Source organism: Hemibagrus wyckioides, linkage group LG13 (genome assembly GCF_019097595.1).
Source record: "Hemibagrus wyckioides isolate EC202008001 linkage group LG13, SWU_Hwy_1.0, whole genome shotgun sequence".
In the NCBI taxonomy this organism is placed as follows: Eukaryota; Metazoa; Chordata; class Actinopteri; order Siluriformes; family Bagridae; genus Hemibagrus; species Hemibagrus wyckioides.
Window position 1 is genome coordinate 15406963 of NC_080722.1, and position 21524 is coordinate 15428486.

A 21524-nucleotide genomic window follows, 5' to 3' on the forward strand; every position below is an offset into this window, starting at 1 on the left:
ATGCCTAAAATAAATAAATGATGATTATAAACAAATTAGGCAAAAATATATTCACTGTTTTAATGAAAGTAAGAGGCTAGGTTTCTGAAGTCTGGCTTTTTGTTGAACATTCCATCAGCCACAAATTAATCTCTTGAGTGATTTTCAAGAATTGTGAATGCAGTCTCTTTATCTCATTTGCCCCATGGCTCAAAAGAGAGCATACTGTATGACCCTGGAAATAACTGATCATCTAAACAACTATTACACTACTGCACCATTCTTATGATAATTTGGATGAAAGCAAATGCCTGTGGTTGATTAACAGAAAAATTTACTATGAAGCTTACACAAAGAGGGGCATGTCTCCAAAGAAGAGACATTACCTATAGAATAGTTAAACATAAAGGAAATCAGGGAGAAATCCCATATCTTTCTAAAGTCTGAAACCAATAAATATAACAGTGCTGGAAATTTTCAGTGCTCTGCCAAATCAGTTTCTTGCTGTAGGGGCTTTTTACCTTAAATTTTGACTTCAGTATGTGAAATCCATTTTCACGGAAGTTCAGGCCAAACAATTGTCTTGAGTAATAAAGAGTATTCTACAGTATCACATTGTTTATTCAAAGTCCAGCTGCAAGATGAGACATTTAGCTGAATATGGTCAATGGGCAGTGAATTAAAAGAGTTTAAGTTAGTATATATGCGTATATATAGAATTAATGTGGATTTATCAAACCCATCCTCCATTAATCTACTGTGGATGATGGAGTTTTGTTTAGGTTAGTTTCTATAATTCTTCATCTACATAATCAACTCTTCCATAATCTCTTCTACAGTTTAATCAGGCTATTAAAATTATAATACCGTTATTAATCTGAACAGCTCACTATATGTTATAATTTCCTTAATGATCACATTACCTAGACACAATATGAGGAGCTGTGTAAAGCCGCGAGTAACTTCTCAGCCAAATCTGCAGCCACATGCACGGGTATTTTATCACAAGCCTTTGGTGCCTTTAGATACGAACATGGAGAATGCCATTTTGAGTTATATTGCTTTTTGTTTTTTTTAGAATGCAAGTCAAATGCTCTAAAGTGACCACATAGCTGACCCCGAGTTGTGCCACAAGCATCACGTGCACTGCTCAAGCAATAATTGTGGCTCACGCTATTGAGCTAAATACTAAGAATGCTTGGTTTGCACCTCGGCTAAGGTGCTCGAGTTTTGTGGAGCTGGTTAGTTTCCAGCGTGTACTTCCCCTTCCGCACCGCTTCTGCACTTTTTTCCTTAATTATATATCTTCCTTGCGGGTACAAACGAGCAGAGCCTCGTAAGGGAGATGTCCAGTTTCTTCTCCTTCTTGCTCAGCTGGTTTCTCTATCTTGGAAAAGCAGCTCCTGCTTTTATTTATGAAAGTTATTGTGGAGTCATTAAAATAGGTTGTTCCTGGGAGATGCTTACAGGTTACTAAACATGATTGAAAACCACTAGCATGTGTTGGCATAGCTGGACATTGCAAAGTCAATGTGTGCTGTGATTAATCAGTGAATTATGAACAGTTACAGCTTGCAAATCTCACCACTCAACCCACAAGGGGCCTTACACAACAGCCCAGAACCAAAACACTTTGTTTTGATATTATCTGCTGTTGCAAAAGCATGATATCAAATACTGTTTCAATGACATTTAATAACATTTCCTTTCTCCACTATGTGGAAATGTTTTAAGACATCAACAGTTAGGTGCTTTCAGGAACAATTTATTCTCTTTACATGGAAATGCCACTTAAAGTGAAGTCACCTGGTACTTACCCAACAGTGGACAAAAGTGTTTTTGTGTGCGTATTTATTTCAATGGTGTCTTTCACAAATCCTGTATTCACAAGTGTCTTTAAGCCGTTTAAAAAAGGTCACCAAGTGATGTCTGCTCCCATCATCATATACAGTCTGCTAAATAATGCTTTTGTCCCGGCAATGCCATGTAGCAAAAATAAAAACCTTTTCTGCCATTATTAAGTGACAAATGGAAAAAAATTACTGATAAGTCACAGTTGTATTTTTATTGTCTTTTTGTTAAGAATGTCCTAGTTCAGCAAATGTTTATGCAGTGTTTATATCTGCTTTTAGAACTTTAAACTGTCAAGTTGTTTATCTAAATAAGCACACGTACGTATCTTAGATCAGTTGTCTCTGCAAATTCATTTGGTAATGAAAAAAATTATCCCTTGTTTAAACATATTAGATTTAACATCCTTGAAAGGGAAATCTAATATATGTTTTCAGACAAGAGTATTTATTTTTGAAAATGTCATAGGTGTAAATGAACCGCTACCCACTATGTCCATTTTCATTAGGAGCTCTAATACTATAATTACGCTTTATGTGTAGAATTTATTTTGATAGCCATTACCTTTTATACAATAATAGCGCTCATATGAGTGGAATGCAGAGGAAGTACAGAAGGATGGGCTAAAAGCTGCTGTGGTTGGCTGGGGTCAGGAGTGCTGAACAAGTTAGGTCCTACTGTGGGTGCGTATGGAACCCTTCCTACGCCAATCCAGCACAGAGGCCACTCACCTCCCCAGGTTTTGTTTGGTTGGACGGCTTCAGAATAGGCCCACTATTGTAAAGCAACTGGACGCTGGATGCTTTACCACTGTTTTCTTTGGGAAGCAGGAAATTAGATGACTGACTACCTGCTACAACAACATCCTGCACTTGAGAAGTCATCTTTGCACCCATACCCACCTATTTTTTCCCTTCTCCTCAGTCCTACGCCAGTGGTCAGCCGCCAGACTTCTGGTGTGTGTCAGACTCCCACATGGGCTTGTCAGAATTCCAGTCAGGACTCAGATCAATTCTTGTGTCCAACCAGATGCTTCCGTTAAAACTAGAATCAAGGCCAAGTCTACATTTTAAGCCAAATGTATGTAGAGACAATTTAACATTCAGGTAGAGTGAAAGCCTTCAGGCAGGTACTGCTCCTGCATTTACTCATGATACATTTTGTATTCAGTCAAAAGTAGTAGAATGTAGACCAACCACAGATCTAATACATGTTGCAGCATATATTAGCCATAACATAATCCAATATCTCACACTTGCAAATGATCATCCCTGGAAAAAGTTATTTGTCATAAATGATGGAAGACTTAAAAATCCATAGTACAAATCCAACCATATCCTGGGCTCATACGTGAAAATGGATAATATGTTAGTTTAAATGTCATTCTTGGCACAAAAAGTATGAGGCATAAAGTTGTATTATAGTCCTTTGTGAACTATAAATCATTTTTAAATTTATATTTCTTCAAACATTCAAAATATACATTTGTCTAGAAAGTTTAAGAGGTACTTGTGGAGCCCAGACTACTAAACAAAAATGCCAGAACATAGAGTGTCTTACTGAAAGCCAAGAAGGATGGCTTTATGATTTTTAAATTACAATTCAACTTTTGCAACTGTTTCCATTTTTAAGTGATTTATTAAATTCTTGCATTTTTCAATATTCAACATCTGTGTTTGATCAATTTCATTACATTCACTGAAACAAAAGAGGTACAACAATGATTGAAAACAACTGTTCAATAGAAAAAGTATATTCTAAAAACATGACAGCATGAATTACAATAAAAACAAAGAAATATAACATTGAGGCCTGGTGCACTGGCATCAGATGAGCAATCCTTAGATTTTGCGTGATCCTGTAACAGGCGGCTTTCAAGCTTTTGCCATCGTAGTGTCATCACTAGAGGCAACAGCTATTAAACAGAACTTGAACAATGAATATGGGTTAAATTTATGTTGGACAAATATATTCTCGGGTCTGACTTTCTCAGTTTGTGAGTGGATAATGTGAATATGTGAGTTTCACTTTAGTAGCATGTCCACACCAATAGCCCTTGAGAATGCTGTCCATTCAAAAAACCATTCCCTCCGGTTTATCTGAATGTGTGACGAGACTGGTGGAAAACCTGACATCATGTTCATTTCATTTCATGTTTATGGCTCCTCTATAGCCGCCAGGGATCCCTTAATGTGTCTCTTATTGAAGGTGGAAGTCAGGGTCATCACTCAGAGCTGGGCGAGGCTGCAGAATCCAACTCATCTGCTTCCAGGTCATTAGGGGAAGCAGGCTGACCACCTTTCACCCTCTTCCATTTCATACGTCTGTTCTGAAACCACACCTTTACCTATGGAGAATAGTCATTGTTACTATAAGCAGCACTGGTATTCATTTTAAGTATTATACACCAGCACATACATTTCATATTTTGGTGGAATCATTTACGTATATACAAAATGGTATGTGTTTAGTAATAAAGTAACTTACAGTCTAACTGTATTGGTGACTAAAACCAGAGACTCAAGTTATGACTTGACCTTTGGGCCTCATTCTCAGCATGATCCATGGACACAGAGCTGCTTAGGCCATCTGTTCCCAAACTATATTAAAGTATATTCCCTTTTCTCAATCTGTGTGTGTGTCATTTCTTTGAGAGAAAAATGTGGCATAAAGCCAAGTAATACCAAATATGTTGGGGGTTGAGATATGCAGACAGAGTTGCAGAGGAGTTGAGCACGATTCGGATCTGTTTTGGGACCTAGCGTGGCTTGTGTGCATTTGTGTACATATACATGTGTGTGCTGACAAGGACAAGGCCCTGTTGGACACAGTCAAGTGTGGAAATATTGATGAATTTCACAAATGTTTCATCTGATTAGGTGTGATGCATAAAGAAATGCATAGCTGCTGAAAAAAATTATTATATGGTAGTAAAAACAGGTCATAGTCATGTACCTGTCTCTCAGTGAGATCCAAGTTAACAGCAATTTCATAGCGCCGCAGGCGGGTCAGGTAGTTGTGATGAGTAAACTCAGCCTCCAGCTCTCTTAGCTGCTCCTTAGTGAAGGCTGTCCTTTCCTTTCTTGCCTTGCAGTTTGAGTCAGGCTTAAATCCGGAGTCCTGGATATCTGAAATATTCAGGCCAGAGGAAAGGTCATTAAGGCTGAAGTAACAGGCATACATAAAGGGGAGGTTTTTTTTGTTTTGTTTTTTTTCTTTTATTAACGCATGTGCAATATGACAATGTAGTACTGTAGTACAAAACACTGTATGGGGTTTTCTACAAAAAAAAAGGGTAAAACATTAAAATACATTCCAATGCCTGACCTCCATTTCACACATTATGTTTAAACGACCCCCACTTTACGATATATTTACTGGACGTTGAGACCCGTCCGGGCCACACACTTCCATGGAGGTGCAGGAAGATCAGAGGATCTGTAGGACCAAGTTATAGTGGGTCAAGGTAGTAGAGAGCATGCCAAACAGGTTACAGAGGTCTCGCATTAAGAAGGAATGCACCGAAACATTGTTAAAATTGCTACTAAAAGAACAAAGTGTTGGATGGGTACAGCTGAAGTGTGTGTCGTTCTCTGTGTGTTTGTGTGTGGGCATGTGCTTTATATCTTAGTAGGGAGCAAATGCCCAGGTTTTGACCTTTCGTAGAAATTTGTTTGGTTATGTATGTGTGTGTGTGTGTGTGTTTTTACAAAAGCTTTTATTATATATATATATATATATATATATATATATATATATATATATATATAGGGAAAAATTACAATTTTTTCTCATTTTGTTACTGAAATTAAGGTTCCATTTAGTTGCAGGTATGCAATTAATTAGCTTCATTAATAATTTTATCCATAGATGTACATGTGTGTGTGTGTGTGTGTGTGTGTGTGTGTGTGGTGAAGTCTGTTCTTTTAATGCCTTCTGCACTCTTTGCCACAGTAATTCAATCTGACAACCCACAATGGAGCAGAAACAGAAAATTTAGTTTGCTATGAAGTGGGAAAGTGGAGACTCTGACTTTTGTCAAGCTGTCTGTAAAATACTTAAAACAGTGTGTGAGGACATGGCAGGTTGAACATTTTCCGTTATAAATGAATTGGTTGGTCAAAGAAATTGTTTGCGCCATCCAAACCTTATGAACTCAATTAACTCGCGAATCATAGATCAGCATCAGCAGCACCACCAAGAAGTGACGCAAACCCTGCATGAAGTCTATAATTTGTCAAAGTGAGAATTTGTGGTTGGTGTTTTCCAGATCCACACAGTCCGAAAGTGAAATAGACTGCAGTCATTCGGGCAGATGGGAATTCAGAGAGCCAGACCGTTTGCTAACAGCACAGTAACATTCTAATATGGCAAGCTGTGTTGCTTTAAGCGAGTGCGTTATTATTATAATTAGACTACCATTCGTTTAAATGCACTGCCACAAGTAGTACATGGACATGTGGTAGCAGGTTGGAGAGAAACACCTGGCATAGTGTGTGCATGTGTATGTGTGCATGTACCCCAAACAGTCTCCAATAAATTTCCCCAGCAAAAGCCTATAAAGTTTTAGTGAACAGCCCTAACCTCAGCAGGGAGGCTGGAGGACAAACGACATTTGGCATGTTCTCAAATTGTTGGTCCAAATGAAGCTAAAATAAGTCTGCAAGTTAAGTCAACAAAATAAAAGGAGCCAATTGGTTTTGCAGCATGCATTTAAAGCTACTATTAGAAGTTTGTCTCGTACAACATAATGCTGTGTTGTGTAAGATCCTGAAAACAAAGAGTAGCCAATAAGATTTTTACATTATTTTACAATTTCTATCTATGCATTGTGTAATCTTTTATTATCCTGTTTATCCCACTTACATTCTGAAATACTGGAATGATAAATATTTTTTGTTAATAATACTGTAAATCTGATAACAATTGCATACAACCAGTGAATGTTTTGTTGTCTCATGATGTGAAAACCAAACGAAAATTCTAACAGAGCTGGGAATGATTATCCTGTCAGCATTTACCACTGCACACAGTGTGTCATATTAATTTTGTTCTCGATATTTTCGATTTTCCAAGTATGCAAAGCAGTCATACACCTATGTATGCAAAATATTTCACTTTTTAACTCGGAATAAATTTTTAAATGCTGGATTTTTCTCCAGTCATTTCCAGAGTGTGTTCAATGAGGATTCGGTTACTGCTTAATGACAGGAAAATGTCAGTAGGTAAGAATGCAGGAGTGGAATCATATGGAAGTTATATTACAGATGTGGTCTGGCATGTTTCTACTGTTAGTAAGTAAGGGTTACGTTACGGTAACTCCAAAAGAGAGGCAGCAGATATTTATACTGCATATGAAGTCGTAAGCCACTGTTGCATTGAGGAGAGAGACAGCTTCAGGAGTTTGTTTAATCATTTCTACAAACAGCTCACAATTGTTTCAGAGAGAGAGAAAAGAATATTATCATGCCTTTTAGCCACTGAATTACAAAACCACTCAACTGCTATTTGGGAAATATATTTATCTTTGAAAACGTTTCCTTTATTCCAGAAAGACTGCCCTGTCTCACTTTCCACAGAAAAACTGAAATTAATGCCTGCTCCAGATGTGCCACAAACTTTGACGTTCTATTTTCCTTCGCTCAGAATAGCAAGTTATTGGAAGTGTGCAAAAAGCTCTCTCCTACAGCTATTAAAGATTTAATCATTTCCTAATTTTATTACCAATAACCATGGGGATCATTGAAATTTACAGTCCTGTAATCTGTTTCCATATGATGGTATATTAACACCAGCTATTTCTTCTTTCCAAACAGCGACAACTAGATAGAATAAAATATAAATATATATTATAATATATAATAATATGATATATATTTTAATACTATTTTAGTGCATGTGTCTGCATGTCAGAGGATTAGTATCAGTTTCATGGCCTCAGTCATTAACACAAGTGAAGTGACTCACTGTATCACTGTTTCCATAAGACTAATGCTATAATTTGATCCATAGGCTGCTGTTTTCAGTTTAACCATGACTGTCTTCTTCACAGCTGTATGTATATATATATATATATATATATATATATATATATATATATATATATAAATATATTTATACATATATATATGTATGTATATATATATATATATATATATATATATATATATATATATATATATATATATATGACAAAAAATATATAGATATTGTATGGAAAATGGAAACAATGCTGTGTGCATCTGAGCATTACCTAAGTGCTGAAGAATTTAAACAATAGAAGGAAACTTCAGAATAATTATATATAAAGATTTATGTAGTCATCTGTCATTTCTATTTCTATATGTTTTTCCTTTCCTGTAAAAAAATATCAGAGCCTGGGTCATTATGTATAAGGATGTAATTATATAGTTTCATTCAGTGTTTTCTTCTGGCAGGTGCACTATTTTCATTGTAAAAGCCCCACTTTGTTTGTTGTTTCTTTAACACGCTGTGAAACAATTACTTCCTAATAAAAGAGCATTGAATTTAGAGAAACAAAGCATAACGCATGTTTTATTTTTTTTTTTAATGTTGATTTGATATGTACAGTAGTTTGAGTGATAGTTTGTTTGTGGTCTATTTTTGTTTCGATGAAATATAAATTTAGAATTTAGGTATTCACAAAAAAAAATAAAATAAATAAAATAAAATAAATAAAAAATAAAATAATAATAATAATAATAATAATAATAATAATAATAATAGAATTATCCTCCAGAGCTGGAAATTTACATTCAATTTCAATTACATCACTTTATTTATTTGTGTAAAATCTTTTTAGATTTCCTCCCTAGAGATTTGATTTATAAAAACAGTTTGCAATAACATATTATCATTTATTATCATCATTTTAGAAGCAGCCATCTACTGCACTGAAAGTTGTTTTAAACTTTCTATGTAAATGTAAACTTTCTATACAGCTGTAATTTAAAACTGAGGAATCATAGAGCATATGAGATTTTATATGTGCAAGTTGATTTTACAAAACAAAACACATTGAATATATAAATACAAAAATAAATGCAATGTGTTCAGTGTTAAAAGTATCATGCTTTGCTGTTTGCAATATTAACATACTGATCTTTTAACAATATATTGATTATGATTCATTGTGGTACTGATCACGAGATACTGATCAAGGATTTTGCATAACCGTTGATAATTCACCTGTTCACTGAGTTTGTTGTATCTGAAGTGACAAACTTTTAGATTTCTATTACGTAGGACTCACCTGTGAGTTCTCGTTTCCTCTTGCAGCTCTTCTTCTCTGTATCAGTTGTGGCTATGTTCTGAGGCGAGTAATCTGCCTCCAGCCCTGGTGTCACTGTCTCGGGCAGCCTGTCTGCTCCTGGGCTGCTCATGTCTGTTCCTCCAGTCGCGCCGACTGTCACAGCAGCCGTATGGCATGGCTCCTGGCCCCTGCCACGTGGCTCACATGGGCTGAACTGCCACTCTGCCCGCTGGTACACTCCTTGCGCCTCCTGGTACAGTCTCTCATCTCGTGGGTATGAGTGTGGTGCTGGCACCAGGCACGAGCTGGAGAAGTCTGTGTAGGCCAGGAAGTCAGGTTTCTGATGTAGGGAGAAGGAGGCCTGCTGGTAGGGCTGTAGACTGCCTCCGGAGACACTGGCAGGGTGAGGGGCTCTGGCACATCCCCAGAGAGCACTGCCAGGATGAGAGCTTCGCATGCAGCTGCTAGCTGGTTGATCCATGCTGAATCAGAAATGAAGGTTTGAAGTCACTCACACACAAACACCACCACACACACCACACAAGTCCCTCAGTGAGGCAGCTGGCCGGCGCTGACACAAGTCTGTGTGGGAAACTTCCACTTTAGCGTTTGTTTTTACACAAGCATCGTCATCTTGCAGTGTCAATCCTGACAAATCGCACACTCACTGGCAAAACGTCTCTCCCACTGCTTGTTGGTCTATAAGTTAACACCAAGTGTGAGGTCAGGCACCCTCTAGCAGTGGTGTTACTGCAGCATCTCTTTCTCTGTCTTTCTCTCTCTCACTCCTTGGCTGTCTGAAAGTGTTGTGTGTGAAGACGTTGTAGTCCACACTCTCACACTCTCTCATTCAGCATTAAGGTTAACTCACTGTATCCACTCCCAGCTGCATGGGCCACTCTCACAGTTCTGAGGCATTCCTGTCAAGTGATCCCACCTCCCTTTTAAACGCTTAGGTGGGAAAGAGTGGCAAGTTTATGGAGTGTAACGTGAGCTTGCAGAGGAGGAGTCCTGCAGGCCACATGTTGGTACCCTCAAACCCAGCCCTGCTTCATCTACTATTAATCATGGAGGGAATTTTATATGCACATCTAATGGGATTTCCAGGCACATGCTTTTAAAGGAACATTGTCTGTAAAATATAAAAACGAACACCCACATGGGAAATTGGTCCAACTTTTTTGTTCTCCACAAAACCCCATTTTTTCAATTGTTTGCAATTTAGTTTTAACCCCTAGATCATATTGTGTATGGCAGCAGGGGCTGTAAGAGGGAAATGACTTCCTCCACAAGGTTGTAAAAAATCACATGATGGTAGTTTTTCCTTGAAAAACAATTTAGGTTTAAGAAAAGAAAAGAAAATAATTGGACATACATTTGTTAATATAAGCACCAAATTTCCTGAATAATTTAAATGACATCAGTATTACATAGTCAAATAGATATGTACAATATTTAAAAATACACTCCAGAAGTGGTTTATAATAAAAGATCCACTTAAAATGTACAATTATTGAAAGAAACACATTTCTTCCAGATAAGTGCAAAATATTACCTTTCCCTAATTATACTTAGCAATACACTTAAATTTGTATTTTTCTAACCTATTTTAGCAATGTGTAAATATTTGGCTTGTGTTGTAACATACATAACATGTATGTCGTAACATGTTATGTTAGAGCATATGGTACAACCCCTGATAATAAGTGTTAGCATTTGAGGCATATTGTGTTTATCACGGTTAATCAAAGTTAATCACTGAAAATGATACCGTTTAAGCACAATGTGTGAGCGCATTTTGTGAATGTGGTCAGACTGTTATTTCTGCACATAGTTTGGACCATTACCTCACATTCTTTGCCTCTGGCTCTCTTACTGCATCTATCAGTCCGAGTTATTAGTGAATGTTTATACTGAATCATTGCTTTTAGCTGCTGTGCGGTCTGCTCTGTTATTTCAGCACATTTGAGGTTTGAATCCATCTCCGGGGCTCAGGCTTGTTGAGAATGATGGAAATTATATGTTTACATTGCTATTTGTAAATAATTGTGGTTGATGCTCCAGCTTTTTCCTCATACTGTTTCTTGGCTCTCTGTGCAGGCGGCCTTCTCCTCACCTCCAGCAGAATATTTGGTTGAGCCTGAAGGGGCTGAGGTCAGCCTGAAATTTTTTCTCTTTCCCTTTAGCCAGCGAATATCTGAGCCATGAAGCATCCCCCTTTTTACTGGCATTGTGGGCCATGCCATAACCGCAGGGGTCTGGGGTTACCCAGCATTTGTGGTTAGTGAAGGCCATCTGCGGGAGAGCTGTATATCTGTGTGTGTGTGTGTGTGTGTGTGTGTGAAGAGACAGAAAGATAGAAAGAGACTGTGTGTGTGTGTGTGTGTGTGTGTGTGTGTGTGTGCGTGCACATTTTTGGAGGGAAAGTCAAAGTAAGTCATAAGTTGATCACCCCAAACTGAAACCTGTTGCTGTCACTCTGGTAGGGCAGTTTCAGGGCAGCAAGAGTGTTTTCATGTTTTCGTTTGATCCATCTTCATGACACAAGGGAAGATGAAGTGGACGGGAGGCAGGAGTATGGGCACACTGGGTCACCAAAGTCTGGGGTCAGAAAGCTGTGGGAGCCCAGAGGAGCCTATGGGCCTTCTGCACCCCTGCTGATGTCCACTTCACTCAGCACACTAGGCCCTACACACACACACACACACACACACATGCTGATTACAAAATGTTTACTGTAACATTGGATAATAATGTTTCAGTTTGTGTAGCAAAATTATAATTTTTGTTCTTTCTTTCTTTCTTTTTTTTTTTTAAATTTGTATTCAATTTAGTTTTAGCCCCTAGATCATAAAGCATGTGGCAGAAGTGACAGACAGAGGGAAAAGACATCCTCAATAATGCTGTAAATAAAATCAATTGATGGTGCGTTTTCCAGACAAATGTAAGCTTCAGAAACGAAAATATAAAGCACCAAATTACCAGAATCATTAAAATGACAAAAATAAATAAATAATTGATCTGAGCATTTAATGTTGCTCGTCTCTGAAGCCAAACCATTCTCTTCATATTTATATACCTTTTTTTTTACAGTATACCCTAGAAATGATTTTTTGCAAAGATAAATGATAAGACATACAAAGAGCATATGATCAGTCACATTACCTCCGATTCATTGCTGTGCAAAGATAAAAAGATAAAAAGCTGTTATCATCTGTGTGGCTATCTATGAGGTGCCATGTCCAATGAAGCTTACAGTGCATGTACTTTCTTGGTCCAAGCAGGCTTCCTCTGGGTTCTGCAGTTTTCTCCCACCCACAAAAAAAGTCAGTAGGTGTATTGACTATGCAAAATTGGCCCTAGATTTGTATGAGGGTTTCTTATTACTGAAGATTAATGAATGGATGATTGAATGAATATAAGTATTATGTATAAATTGATTTTTTTATTACTGACAATTCAAATAATATTTTTAAATATTCTGAAAGTGAGTCAGAATGAATAGACGAGACACTACCTCTTTACCTTCAACCTACACGTTTTTGTCAGTATTTGGTTATTCTAGGAATTGTAATATTTTGACATGTTTACAGGGTAATTAAATGCACATCCTTCGATTATTTAGGCAAATCCACCAGCAGTGTCTAGATAGATAGATGGATGGATGGATGGATGGATAGATAGATAGATAGATAGATAGATAGATAGATAGATAGATAGATAGATAGATAGATAGATAGATAGATAGATAGATAGATAGATAGATAGATAGATCTTCTTATTATACAAATATATTCTTTTATTTCTCACTAATTCGCTCTGCAGTTGGTTTAATTTGTTAAATAATTTTGAACCAGTTTTCTGGGATTCATGTCAGTGTGGCTTTGGGGAATGAGGAACACTGAATCAGGATGAAAACAAATTCATGCTTCCCCCTTGTGGTGAAAATTTAACAAAAAAGACCAAGAGACTTAAACATCATTATAGACAGTTCTTCTACAAAAGAAGTTTTATTCTGTTTTATTGGGTGTTATATTTTATACTCCTATCCCAGCATTGCTAAATGTCGCCACTGGCAGTATGTTTAAGGAGCATCCTTTATTTTTCTCTGGTGTTTACTGCCACAGGGGAGTGCCTCTTGGTCTTCAGGGATGACTTGCGACTGTTGTACTGTGTGTTTGTGGAAAACCTTCCTGTCCTGTTCCAAACAGCCCAGAGCCAGACTTCCTGCAGCGTAAATTGCTCTTTGAACCCTACGTTCAGTCACTCTCCTGAGGCTTTGCAGGATTGAGCACTGGCCTGCTAAATATCCTGATTGGGAACTGCCTCTGCAAACACTTCCTCCGATATCATACAAGTATGTGATTTACTTGAAAGACTCATACAAACACATACCTTCCTCCATGCATGCACGGTCAACTGGTTTGTAACTCCCTAGCCATTTTTGTCATGCTGATACACATGTGAGCAACATCTTATATTCCAGTATTTGAACTCTCAGGGCACTTGTGGTTTCAGGTCTAAAGTGTTCTGTTTGTTGAATCAGTAGATCTGGTTCAGTGCATCTTACATGTATCATAAATTGTTGTTGCTTTGTGAAGTGTGTTATTCATGGTTGTGGTATTTTTCCCTGCCTGCAGTGGAACATCTGCAGAGAATGAGCTTGCCTCTAGAGATCTGCTGCCCCTGACAGTGAGCCACATTAGCTCCATCTCAGGACTCTGCATCTATCACTTTCTCTCAGGTACGCTTGGGTCATCATGGATTACTGGTTAGTTTCCATTTCATCGGTTCTTAGCTGCCTTTTCATCTTCAGCATATGAATATCAAATGGTTGGAGCGGGATAATGCCAAGGCTTGGTTTGTTTTGGAAGGAAGCACATTATGCTCTCTCTTGTCATCTAATTTTCACAATGAATTCCACATGTACTGCATATTATGTCAGCGTCATCAAACTTGACCCTAATGCAAACTTGAATTTCTTTTTGGAAACAACATATGTTTCCAGGGTGACAATTAATATTATTGTCATCAGAGGATGGTTTGTTGCACTTCTCTATTGTTTTACTAAGCTCTGAATCCTTTTCCTTCCTGAGTGGAGTTTGAGCTGGTGAAAGAACTGATCTAATGTGTGTTTAAAGTCTGTTTTAGTACAGATGAATAATTTCCTGAACAAGTTTATCTGCTAAATCTGCCTAGACATTAACTACTAAATTCATAGCAACAGCTTAAAAGAAAATGTTTTTGGCTTTAAAAAATCCATTCATTCTTTAAGTTCATGCAGCTCTAGCTTCTCCAGACTAGCTTCTTTTGCAGACTGAACTTTGCTCATCATTAGAATATCAATTAATTAATCACTCAACCCAAAATGAGAGTTATCAGTAATGCAGCATGAAGCTGTGGAGGTTTTCAATGACGATTCTGGTTGAAAGGGAAAAGATAGTGCTGGGTGCTAATCAGACTCACTCTTCAATCAAAAGGAAAGAGCGCAGGAGGAAAGACATTCCAGATGTCAACAGTAAACTTGGCGCAGCTCCGGTCTCTGGCCACAGGAGCACTGCGTACCTGCCCTGCTAAATCCATTAGCCGTCTCCTGCACACAGACCCACACTTCCAGAGAATTCTCGGAAGCCTTTCAATCAGCCTGTGTCGCTGCCTCCTTCTGCCAAGCTCTTCCAAAGGCATGTGAAATAGCGGGCAGTTGAGATTACCACTAGGGTGGTGTTTGGGAATTCCACAAGTGAAGGTGCAGGAATTTGCTATGATTAAATATGGGATTTTCTCTGTTTTAAGTGGCTGAAGGTGTGTGGATGACTCCAAAGTGACTCAGCCTTGGTTTTTACACAGCTTTGACCTAACTGGCCACAGAGCTGACGAAATGGGTATATAGAGGATAGCTACAGTTGGCTGAGGTAAACCAGAACCAGGACTGGTGATACGGTTTGGCTTGATTTGTGCATAATCCAGTCAGTGAACTCTAGATCATGGGTCACAAAATTTTTTGCAGCTCTTTACCTGGAAAAAAATTACAGACCCTCAGTTATTAAGGTTTTAAGTCAACATTCAAAAAGAAAAATAGTTTCATAAATATAAAACCACAATAATAAATATATCAGTGGATGACCTGGCTTTGCTTTACTGACCCCGCTTTGAGATGTAGGCAAGAATGTAGTAATGCTCCAGGGAAAAGCATTTTTATGATTTTATGAGCTAGAATTCAATTCATGGTCTTTCAGGTACCAAATGTAACTGTTACTGCCTATTTTTTGGCTTAAACCTGGATATACAGGATTTTTCAGTAAACTATATAATAAATAAAAAGAATGCGAGTATCAGATGATTTTTTTTTTTTTGCACACTATGACAGATAAATCTTACAAGGTCTGTTGCTGTACTGAAGGCAGAGGCTAATAGCACGTAAGTATGCTCTAGAAATGTTTCTTTTTTCTTTTTTTCTTTTACTAAATAATTTAGACAATATTAATTTATGCTTCTTCTCAAAAATAATACATTTTTTTCTGCAAATTTTTTTGCAAAATTCCAGCAACAAAAAGAGTCAGGTGACCATTATTTCCCAGCTATCCAAAACGCCTCTTCAGATATGCGAGATAGATGCTAAACAGTTTAGTACTTGTATTTTTTTCAGTCAGACAGTTCCTTTAATAACTAATATTAAAATCTACCTAGATGCTAGTTTAGTGGCATAATCGTTACAATTTATCTTAGTGACAAGTTGACTTCAGGAATTTTATCAGCGGTATGCTGTGGTTAAAGCTCACATTAACATCATTAGAGATGGCTTGAAACTGGTTAATAAACCGTTATTTAAATTGTGTATACATATAATGCCAAGTTAGCTCAGTTCAGCTTTCTGAAGAGTGAAGGGAAAAGTGGTAAATTTCGGTGTCCAAGCCATACACTATTGAAATACTACATACTTCAATGTTTTGGCAGTTGTACCATTTTGTAGTCATACGATATCTAAGAACATAGAATTGAATGGCCATTGTACTCATATTCAATTATGGGCTAAAAATATTTGTTTTTGTCAGATATGTGCTTGTTATTAGAATGGTAGTTGTATCATGGGAACAGTGATAAGCAGATACATTTAAAGATTTTAACAGTATTTGGAATAAGGACCAATATGGCTGAGTTTCTGATACTGTAGATTCATCGGCATCATTCCACTGGGTCATGTGGGCCAGATGAAGTGATAAGTGTGGGTCATCACAGGGCCATTACTCATTACTATCAAGGTAGCTTGTGCGGAATCCTTTGGATTTTGGTTCTCAACCTCTCAGTTTCAGTGTCCAATGATTTATGGAGTTATGAAGATCAAATTTAATTGTGGAATATTTTAAACAATTATTTTTGTCCTTGCCTCATGTACAGTATTCCTGGAATAGGCTCAGTATCCACCTCAACTCGGACCAGGATAAACAATGAACCGAAGTTGAATGAATAAATGGCGTTGATTAAAACTAAAAGAATTACTTCTGTATTTTTTTTTCATAAAAATGCCTGTATTTCATTTACCTGACTGTTTCTTCTGGAGCACTTCTTAAGCCCATTTTACAGCAGACCACAATGACGGCTGTCAAAAACACTCACATATTACTCATTCATGTGTAGTGTGGTTGTATTTCTGTGGTTTACATGGAGAAATCGTTTAATGCAATGTCTTTGTGGTTTTTTTCCTGTTTCATTACGTTATTTGAACTCCCCGTGTCTTAATTGGAGGTTAATTCGAAAAGATTCTAATATATGGACATAGCTCCATCTAGTGGACATCAGTTAAAACTTGTATTTTCAAGTCAGCCTATTGTAAAATTTAATGAGTCTGTGTTTGTACTAATATTTTAAATGCTCTAGCAGCCAAAGACAGGCAGGTGTAGTATGTCCACTGTAAAGGCAGTTTGTGTCCATCTCACAGATTTCTATCCATCTCTCTCGGGTACTGCGTTTACCAGTGTGCTCTGTACAGTGCTCTTTTATTCAGAACTTTCAGAAAATGTCCAGATGAACTGACACTTCATTAAGCATTGAAAATGAAGGACTGTGGCTTTAAGTTAAATATTTTGGTATGCCACATTTTGAATATGTTTCTATTTGGCATCATGGTGCTGCCCTCAGGCTTTAACAATGAATGCATTACAGTGATGTATGATTTATTACACTTTAGATACTATATATGATTTCCTACAGACTGCAGTGCCTCAGGATGGTGGAATCAAACAAAATTATAAACATGTGGAAAATATGATGGATGGGATGACATCTACCACACAGCTGTTTAGCTACATGTAGAATTACTGAGCCTAGCTGGTTTCAGATTGCACACGTGTCAGAGTATCTGTTATAGCCGCTGTACGGTCTTTTTCAGTATGAATCCTGGGAGAGCATAGCCGGGGATGACCACCAAGAATAGAACAAGGAGACCTCTTTAAATGAGTAAGTAATTAGAAAGATTAGCTCAGTGACACTGTTGTTGTCATTTTTGGTGACTCTGTAATGTTATGCTGACCTGAATGTGGCCCATGGGCATTAATACTGCTCTAGAACTGTCTGTAAGAGCTTTTTGATAATCTGCAGCATCGTTACAGTTTGGATCCTTGAAATGTCCACCAGGGATTACATTTATTCACTGTATTGTCAGGTTTATGGATTTAAAAGCCTAAAACACAGTAACATAATGCACTTTATGCTCCCTGTTGTAGTGGCTATGTTGAAACCATGTTTTTATACTCCCCTGTGTCTAAAGTTGACCTAGATTACACCACCCAAGAACTGTTTGCATAAGAACATCTGCCTTCAATTTAAATGAAACTGGCCAAAATCATTTCTGTCATTATTCATAGACAATGAATGACCCTTACTTTTTTTTTTATATATTTGACTCCATGACATTACATCACATTTATTTACATTTCACTGAAATTTACCATATTGAGATGAATACTTCTACAGCATTCACAGGGCACATACTGGATCTGGTAGTTCTCACTTTTATTGTAAATAAATCTAAATATGTGTAATGTGAGGATTTTGACACTTATGGGACACGGCAGAAAACACACTCAAATTCTGCCCTAAATAAAAGTTACGATAACAAAAGAACAAGTGCAGTACTACAGCCTGCCACTGGTAGATGCTCTATGACTTAGTTTCTCAGACCTAGACTTGCAAAAGTTCGAGTCTAAGTACAGAGCTGAATATTTCATTGGATCTTATTAACATTCATTTATTCTGATGCTGGACAGAACCCGTTCTCTTGGTGGCGACATGGCAAACATGAAATACATGGGAATATTTTCTTAATCAAGCTAACCTGGGAGGGCTTCTTAAACACAAATTCTGAATTGTGTTTTTCTATCTGCATTTTTCTTTTAACTTTGTCTATTGACAGCAAGTAGAAGTAGAAACTTTGAGTACTAATAGAATATGATTCATGCATCTACACCATAGCCTGGTGTACCAGGCTCTCCTGGGCATTGTTTCATGCACAGTTTGGCCATTTTTATATCTCATATTGTTTCAAAGCCTCAGAGAGCCCTTCCTTCACACAAGAGTACAGTTTCAAACGTTTTCCTCAGTAAACACATGTCCATAAATCAGCTCAGAACTAGCAGTTATATGACAGTTTTGCACTGCACTGTAATGTATTTTGCTCAGTTTTGGCCATGCAACTTCCTGAAAAGATTGTCTTTTATCTGTGTGTGTGAAAAGCGATCCAACAAGTTTGTCTACCAACAGCCAAAATGCATTCCATGTTTGTAGTTTAACAAGTTTCAAAATTTAAGGGCAAAGTAGTGCAAGCTATAGACTGCAGTGTGTAATACTGGAAATACATTAATAAAGTGGAGGATGCTACAATAAACAATGTTTTTCAAAAGTCAATAGTAAGTTCTTTTTTTCTGGTTGTTGGACAGGAGGAAATAGTGACCCAAACATAAATAGCCTTCAGAAACTATTTGTTTATCAGGCAACAGCTGATACCTGCTTGACCCATGCATATAGTCTATGCTACTGATTTGTGCATACATCACAAAATCACAAAATCAGCACATTGTCTTAACGCCATGAAATTTTATTTTAGTCTGTTTAGAGCAAAGAACAATTTCTGCATTCTACTGAGTATCTAACATATCTTTTGGATTTGAAATATTCCTTAAGATTGTCAGTAATTTTGGTCCATACATTTTTGTGAATAGATAATATTATTTCAGAAGGTAGCTCCAGTGCAATTTTTTGTTAAATTTCTCCTGTTGTGTAAGTGGGAAATTATTTTTCATTCATCTATTTATGTTTTTGAACACATTTCTTGGTGAAGGTCAGATTCCAGCTCCTACTGCCTCCTACTGGAATTCCCAAGCTGAATGTGAGACAGAAGCTCTCCAGTCACTCGTGGGTCTACCCCATGGTCTCAGTCTAGTTGGATATGCCTGATACAGCTCTGGTGGGAGCCAACCAGAAAACATCCATCTAAATTGACCCCTAAGTTGACCCCCTGTGAAATGTGGAAGAGTACACTGTCATTCTAGAAGAGACCACTTCCATTCAAGACAGAAATGCTTCATCATAGGTTAAAGGTGATCAGCCACCAGTGTATTAATTTGTAGTATCTCTATATTCAAATATCAACTGGTTTCTCCTACTACAGCTTCAAAAACACAGCGTTGCCACAGCTGATGCTAGACTTTGGTGCAAAGCCTTTGTCTGGAAACTTTTCTCTAAAGGTTTTTACTACCTGTACATTTACTACAGAAGTACACAGCAGTTACTCCCTGGATTTTTATATACTCACATTTATGTGTACATACTTCATGGGTGTCTTAATGTATTAATCCACCATGCAGTCTGTGTGTGATGTCTAGACTCAGCGGGTGCTCTGTGTGCCTGTATGAGTGCAGTTCCGTTCTCCCCCCTCAACTCCTTTCACTCAACCATGTCAAACCAGGGGGTCAAGCTTCTGCCTCCGTAAAAAAAACAGGAGGTACTCATTGTCTATCAACAGTATGACACTGTTCACAAATGATCTACCCAATACTCAAGTGTCCGCCTTCTTTCCACCCTCTTAACTATAAATCACTCTCTCTCTCTCTGTCTCAATCTCTTTCCTTCTGTCTTTATCTACACATTGACCTCTATTTATATTTAGCATGCATTCACACCACTGACAACTTTATTTACTTACTCAAATCCCAGCTTTTTCAATCTCTCTCCTTTTCCATTTAGCCTTCATTTCACATTCCCCATTCCTCATTTCATGCTTTATTTATCGTGGAAACATGGCCCAGTGGTATAATGGTTTATTTCTTTTTCTGAATTTATGTACATATGTTGAAATGTACTGTTTCTAATGTGCAGTGTTCAGTGTTTATTAGGGGCTTTTCAGTGTGGGGGTGTGCATGGCAATTGTGTTCACACACTTTGTGTGTGGGTGTGTGTGTGTGTGAAAGAGAGAGAGGAAAAGAACAAGAGATTCATGTTAGTTGTACTGTAATGGACTCCCACAGCTCAGCACTTTTACATACTCCGCTGTTCTTCTCAAAAGTAAACAGTCTGCACCATAGGAATGTTATCCCAAAGCCACTAATTTGCCTTGATTGCATTAATATTTTTCTACTTAAATTGCCCTTTTCCCCTTCCTATTCCTGTTCTTCCCTCTCTCCTCTGCTTTTCTCTCTTCCTTCTGCCCTTGCATTGCTTTCTCTATTAGGGCACAATTAGGGGCGATTAGCTGGCAGACAGATGCCCTGCAGTTCCGGTCCGGCTATGAGCTGGGGTTAAGCAAGATACAGGGTAACTCTCTGGAGATTGTATATCATATATCGTATCGTATTACAGTTTTGGTTGACAGAGAGAAACAATGAAGGAAAGAACAAAAGAAATAGAGAAAGACATTTAGAGAGTCAGAGTGAAGGCAAAAATAGGGAAATGTTCATCATTTCCACTCTGATCCCACCATCACTGCCTATTACATTAACCTAAAATTCCCCTCTCAGGGTTGTGTATTAAATTGAGATATATTTTCCTAAGATTCACCAGTTAAATCCTCCCTCAAATCCTGTAATTCATACAGGCATGTTTCTGGCTCTTGCTGGTCATGTTTTGTTTTTGCTGTGTTCTCTCAATGGAGCTCTGCTTTGCTCTTTCCATGTAGTACTAACCTATAATAAGCCATTTTCTCAGAGGGCTTCCCAGGCAATGCTGCATTTTGAATGTTTTTTCCCGATCCATGCTGACTCCCATAAACAATATTGCCATGTATGTGCAATGAAACCTCTGACCTGTGAAACTTTTAAACAGGTGGTTGCCTGTTTCCTGAATGGGACTGCTGAGCTAAAGCGAATGACCACAGTCTCTGCACTTTCTCTTGAATTGTATTGCCATACACACCAGCTTTACTCCACTAATA

At 37.6% G+C, this 21524-nt stretch overlaps 1 protein-coding gene across 1 annotated transcript; it reads right to left on the reverse strand.

Moving 5' to 3' along the window:
- Window positions 1-3425: 3425 nt before the first annotated feature.
- meox1 (mesenchyme homeobox 1) lies at window positions 3426-10048 on the reverse strand. Its single transcript, XM_058405524.1, has 3 exons — window positions 9104-10048; window positions 4786-4958; window positions 3426-4177 (listed from the first exon to the last, which is right to left on the reverse strand). The coding sequence occupies exons 1-3, from the start codon at window positions 9582-9584 to the stop codon at window positions 4055-4057; spliced, it is 777 nt and encodes a 258-aa protein (XP_058261507.1). The 5' UTR covers window positions 9585-10048; the 3' UTR covers window positions 3426-4054.
- Between the last annotated feature and the right edge of the window lie 11476 nt (window positions 10049-21524).